General features: G+C 32.2%; 1 protein-coding gene across 1 annotated transcript in view; it reads left to right on the top strand.

The window, feature by feature from the left end:
• SMC5 (structural maintenance of chromosomes 5) overlaps nt 1-5,429 on the top strand; it is a 92,728-nt gene that overhangs the window by 50,484 nt on the left and 36,815 nt on the right. The window contains exon 8 of the mRNA XM_023537344.1: nt 3,745-3,899. Coding sequence (XP_023393112.1) covers nt 3,745-3,899 — 155 coding nt within the window. The remainder of the gene's footprint in view (nt 1-3,744; nt 3,900-5,429) is intronic.

Below are 5,429 nucleotides of genomic sequence, written 5' to 3'. Positions count from 1 at the left end.
CTGTCTTAGGTAGACTTTGTTTGGTTTTGACAAAAATTTCATTGACAACTTAAATGACTTTTAAAAATAACTTACCCTGAATATAAGTCAGTGAATCAGAACATGTGGGTTGATGTTTAAAAATCTTTCAATATTAACTTGAAGTGTTAGTTGAAAAGAATTTTGTTGAAAGGAAATAGTTTCCGTTTAAAATTAATAGTTTCAGTTTAACATCATCATTTTATTATTGCTAATTTATTGAAAGTCTGTCACACACCATGTGACTTGATGTCAGTCTTAGGATGTGAAGCGTGTATTTACTTCCTATAAATATTTAGCAATTTGGCTTCATAAATATCTTATTCAGCAGATATTTAACGAGTGCTTACTATATGCTAAGCACTACTCTAAGTACTTGGGCTATATTAGTGAACAAAGAAAGTTATAGGTAGTCTGGTAGGTGTAACTGTCTAATTCTAGTGGGATACCTTTTAGTGAGGAAAATACTCATGTTCTTAAGAATGTTTGTGTTCTTAAAACTATAAAAGCCTTATAAAAAAGAGAAAAAAAACAACCTCCAATACTAACCTACTTTTGTTTTATTAGATTGAGGAACTTCAGCAGGCTTTAATAGTAAAACAGAATGAAGAGCATGACCGACAAAGGAGAATAAGTAATACCCGCAAAATGATAGAAGATTTGCAGAATGAACTGAAGAGCACAGAAAACTGTGTGAATCTTCAACCCCAGATTGATGCCATTACAAATGATCTGAGACGAGTTCAAGATGAAAAGGAATTATGTGAAAGTGAGATAATTGATAAGCATAAAGAGAGGGAAACTCTAGAGAAGGAGAAAAAGAGTAAGTTTTATTAAACTTAGAATGAAGACGTGTTTATAAAATGGAACTATATCTCTGATGATGAGTTTTCTTCCCTTGTTATGTCTTTAAATGTTCAAGTCTAGTTCCTATTGAGGAAACACAGCTCAGTTATTCAAACTTAGTGCCTTAATTACCTTTATGTATTATTTATCATGATTAGCCACTGGCTGACCATTGTTTTAGGTCAGATTATAGCAGTTAATTCTCTAAAAATGTTTTGTTTTCTTTACAAGTCACTCGCTATTTTTCAGCTCAATTTTAAGTTCTTTATTCTAGTCTGGTTAAGCTTCCATTTGCTTTACTTCTTGAAACCTGTCCAGTTTTATCTTTGCTTTTCTTTCTGCAGACCCTATGGATAGTTCTATAGCATTATTCAAATAGAGATCTTATATTTTGTCTGCTCAGTATATATAAGATGAGTAAAAAAAAAGAATAAGACCCCATTTTTATGTTTATCAAAGTACTAGATGTTTATGGTTAAATGGAAAAAAAAAAAAAAACTAGAAGGGTGGCCCAACCTCTTTTTAACCTTCAGACCCACTTTCAAGTGTAAACACTTAACTGTTTTAGTTTTTCTCACAGTCCTTTACATATTTTCTACATATTCTCATTTCACCATAGCTTGATTCATCAATTTTTGATATTTTGTTACTTTAGATATAGATTTCAGCTTCTATCTTTGTAATGCCTCAAATGAGATTATATTAATATTAGTTATTAATCATTAAACTTTATTAATATTGATTTATTACAAATACTTTTACATCTTTTGTCATAAGTACTTCTTGACTATATACTGTAAGCTAAAAATACTAGTACTCCCATCCTTTTTACTTTTCTCCCTTCTCATATTCTAACTTATCTAATCTGGAACTCATTTTTACATTTTTAAGACTGAAAACATTTTATTGAGAATGTAATCAAGTTTGGTGTGGTCTGTTTATGGGTTAATTCTAAAAGCTAGAAATATTAAGTATTGTTATTACACCAATGAAGCTTATTCATAGCAATGTATTACACCAAGTAGTGTATTATGACCTAATTCTCTTTCATTGATAGCGTTTTAAATGGTTTTAATTTACCTTTTCTAAAAAATATCATTTGCTTTAGCATTTACTTAAATTGAAAAAAAAAAAAAAAACCACCTATCTTATCAGGCATTCTCTTGTGTTCTGGGGCCTTCCCACCTCCTTTCTAAGTTGATGGTTAAGACCTCCTGCATGGCAGTCATCTGGGATTAGTCTTGGATCCTTTTCTGTGCTGGATAAAGCTGCTCCTGAATCCCATCTTCTGTTTTTCTAAAATTACTCTCATGTTTTGTTAGAGTACATCTTCAGGTAACCTCCTCAGAAGAGATATTTGGAAATTAATTTCATAGTCTTTGCATCTCTGAAAATATCTTTATTTCATTGTCGCCTTTTCTTGATTTTGTCATATATGTGATTCTAAGTTGAAAAGTTTTTCTCTCATAATTTTGATTGCTGACTATGATTGTCTTCTGATTAGAAATCTAGTGTTTTCTCATTCTTTTGTATGTGACCTATTTATTTTTGATGGCTTAAAGATCATATTTTATCCCAGGTGTTTGGAAATTTGAGAATAATTTGTTTGGGGTGGGTACATTCAAGAAGTATTGACACACAGGCTGTGTATATGAAGGAATCACGCCTGTTCTCAGCTTGTCTGTGATGCCACAGTTTCTCCCCCCTTCATCTCTTATGTCATCCTCAGTGCCTCCCAGGTGTGAGAGAGGAATATGAGTCACTCATTGGGCTCCTGAATGGAAACCTAAGTCACAAAAGCCACAAGGAGGCAGAGAACTAGAAGGCATATAGGTTGAGAGAAGTGTCAGGAAGAAACATTCACAATTTTTGTCCATAAAGCTCATTCTCTCACCTCCTGATCTTTATGATACTCTCTATGGGTGCTGGTATTTTGGAAAGTGTTGGCTGTCTTATTTTTTGAGTCTTAGCTCTGGCACATATCAATGGACTGAACTTTGGCAAACCAACTGAACTTTCTGATTTACCTTTTCCTTATATCAGATTGATAAAAATTGTTTGCTTGACCTCATCTGGTTTGTATCTAGATACGATGAGCTTATGTGGAAGTTCAAGTATTTTACAAGTGGAGATTTGTAGTAGAGGTCCTTAGCTTGAGAATCAAAGCCCATTACCATGCAGGGCATCTCCTTCTACAAGGCAAAACTGGTGAAGGAAACAAATTGAAGATCACTAAATAAAATAGCATCAAAGTAAAGTGGGAAAGGATAGTCACAAAGTGCCCAAGAAATGACCCACCTTAGGAGGGATGTTTCTATTAAACTCAGGAATGAGTAATGGAAAATATCAAATGTCATATGATTTCACTTGTATATGGAATATGGAGAACAGGATAAATGAACAAACAAAACAGAAGCATACTCATACAGAGGCATTTTGATGGTTACTAAATTGTGTGTGTGGAGGCTTGGGTAGGATAGGTGAAAGGGGAGGGGAATAAGAGGTATAACTTGGTAGTTGACAAAATAGTCATAGGGATGTAGAGCATGGGTATTATAGTCAGTAATATTGTAATAATTGTATGATGTCAGATGGGTACTGAATATATTATAGTGATCACTTCATAAGTTATACAAATGTCTAATCACTGTGTTAGACATCTGAAACTAATATAATATTGTATATCAGCAGTAATTTAAAAATAAAAAATATTTTAAAGTTTTGACGATTGTTAAATGACAAAAGAAGATATAATATTACTATGCTGGGTGCCTGTTGAGTGGTGTTTGTAATGTGGGGATCTAAGATATTCTTTTGTATTATTATTTTACTAATGAAGTTTTCAGGAAAACAGTACTTAGTTTTATTTTTCAATTTTAGGTGTGAATGATCAAATTGTACAATTTGACAATCTTATGAATCAAAAGGAAGATAAGCTGAGACAGAGATACCGTGACACATATGATGCTGTTTTATGGCTGAGAAATAACAGAGATAAATTTAAGCAGAGAGTCTATGAGCCCATAATGCTCACGGTAAGAAATTTTCTTCATCTTGGTAGAATCTGTTTTATCATAGATTTTTGTTGTTTTAAGAATTCTTTGTCTTATTTACACCCCTGGTTTTCCATTACTTGTGGCAACTGGTATACTGCTGAATCCATACACAAGTATTGACCAAGGACCCTTGATCAATACACCTGCGAACTTTTTCTAGAAAGAAATGAAAATACACCTTATTGACTAAGAATCGTGTATAAAATCTGCTTGATTAGCTGGTTCCTTCTGGCATTTGCTTTTCTTAGGTCATAGCAGGCAATAGATTAAGTGCTACCAAAGGAGTAGAAAACTGCTATAAATAAATATGTTGATATGAGGATCCTGACAGAAGATAGACAAGAAAATCACCTACTACAAAAACGGAGCATTCTGAGGATTCTGAGAGTGAAACCAACAGTTTGTTGACCTCATAAACATTTGATAGCTCTTATATTATAAATTAAAACTTACCTGAAAATGACTTAAGGATTGTTTTTGCTAGATAATTTTTTTTACTTTAGAAAAGAATGTATCATTGCAGGATTCATGAAAAGTTCTATTTTATCTAACCCATTTTTGTGTTATACTTTATTAAATCATTTCATATAGTTCATTTTCTTATAGCTTACATTATCAAAATTAATATGCATAATACTGTATTCTCTTTTTGCTCAGGTATGTGTTATTAGAATATTTTTGGCAGATCAAGAAGGGAATATATATTTTGGACTCAGGCATTATTGTTTTGATTAATCTGGTAAGGATTGGAAGAAAATATAAGAAAAAATATTGTGATCCTTAATATAATAAGTAACAATCAAGTATAATTGTCAAATTTTTATTTAAATGCCAACCTCAAAATAATACTTTAGAACTTTATTAGTCATCCTCTTGTCACTTAGTTTTCTAATAGTGGTAGCCTATATTACCAAGTCGCTTTACTTGCTGGCATACATTGACATTTTAAATTATATTTGAATCTTTGAGATAAAAAGATATACTCTGCTTCTTTCCCCTAATAACCCTTCACATTTCCTACCACCTCCTTCCAGCTATATTCCCACACACACTTACTTTTCAGGATTTAGTTGAAACACTACCATCTTCATAGGCAAATCAGCAACATGTAAACTTAAAATTTTAGTCATACATCTTGTCAATTATCACTTTTTCCTTGAGTTATTTCTAACAATTTCAGTATAGAATTAGAGGCGTGCAAAGATTTTTTTACACTTACACTCCTCACAGTAGTGTTCATAATGGCAAAGTGATGGGGCAAAGGAGCAAAATTTTCAAAGATATTAGTCATGTAAATTACTCTTTGTATTGGATTACTTTGCAGCCATTAAAAATGGTGCTGTTGGTCCCTATGTATATAAAAGGACATTTAGGATATGTTAATGAATTATAAAACATTATAGGGTAGAATGTATAGAAAGATTTCATTTTAAAAAATTGTGAAATAGGATGCTGCCATTAACCACCAGATCATCTTGGAGTACTATATATACTTCCTGTGTCTACCTG

This window comes from Pteropus vampyrus, unplaced genomic scaffold (genome assembly GCF_000151845.1).
Source record: "Pteropus vampyrus isolate Shadow unplaced genomic scaffold, Pvam_2.0 Scaffold186, whole genome shotgun sequence".
Taxonomy (NCBI): domain Eukaryota; kingdom Metazoa; phylum Chordata; class Mammalia; order Chiroptera; family Pteropodidae; genus Pteropus; species Pteropus vampyrus.
The sequence above is the reverse complement of the archived record's forward strand: the minus strand, read 5'-3'. Positions and strand labels throughout refer to the sequence as shown.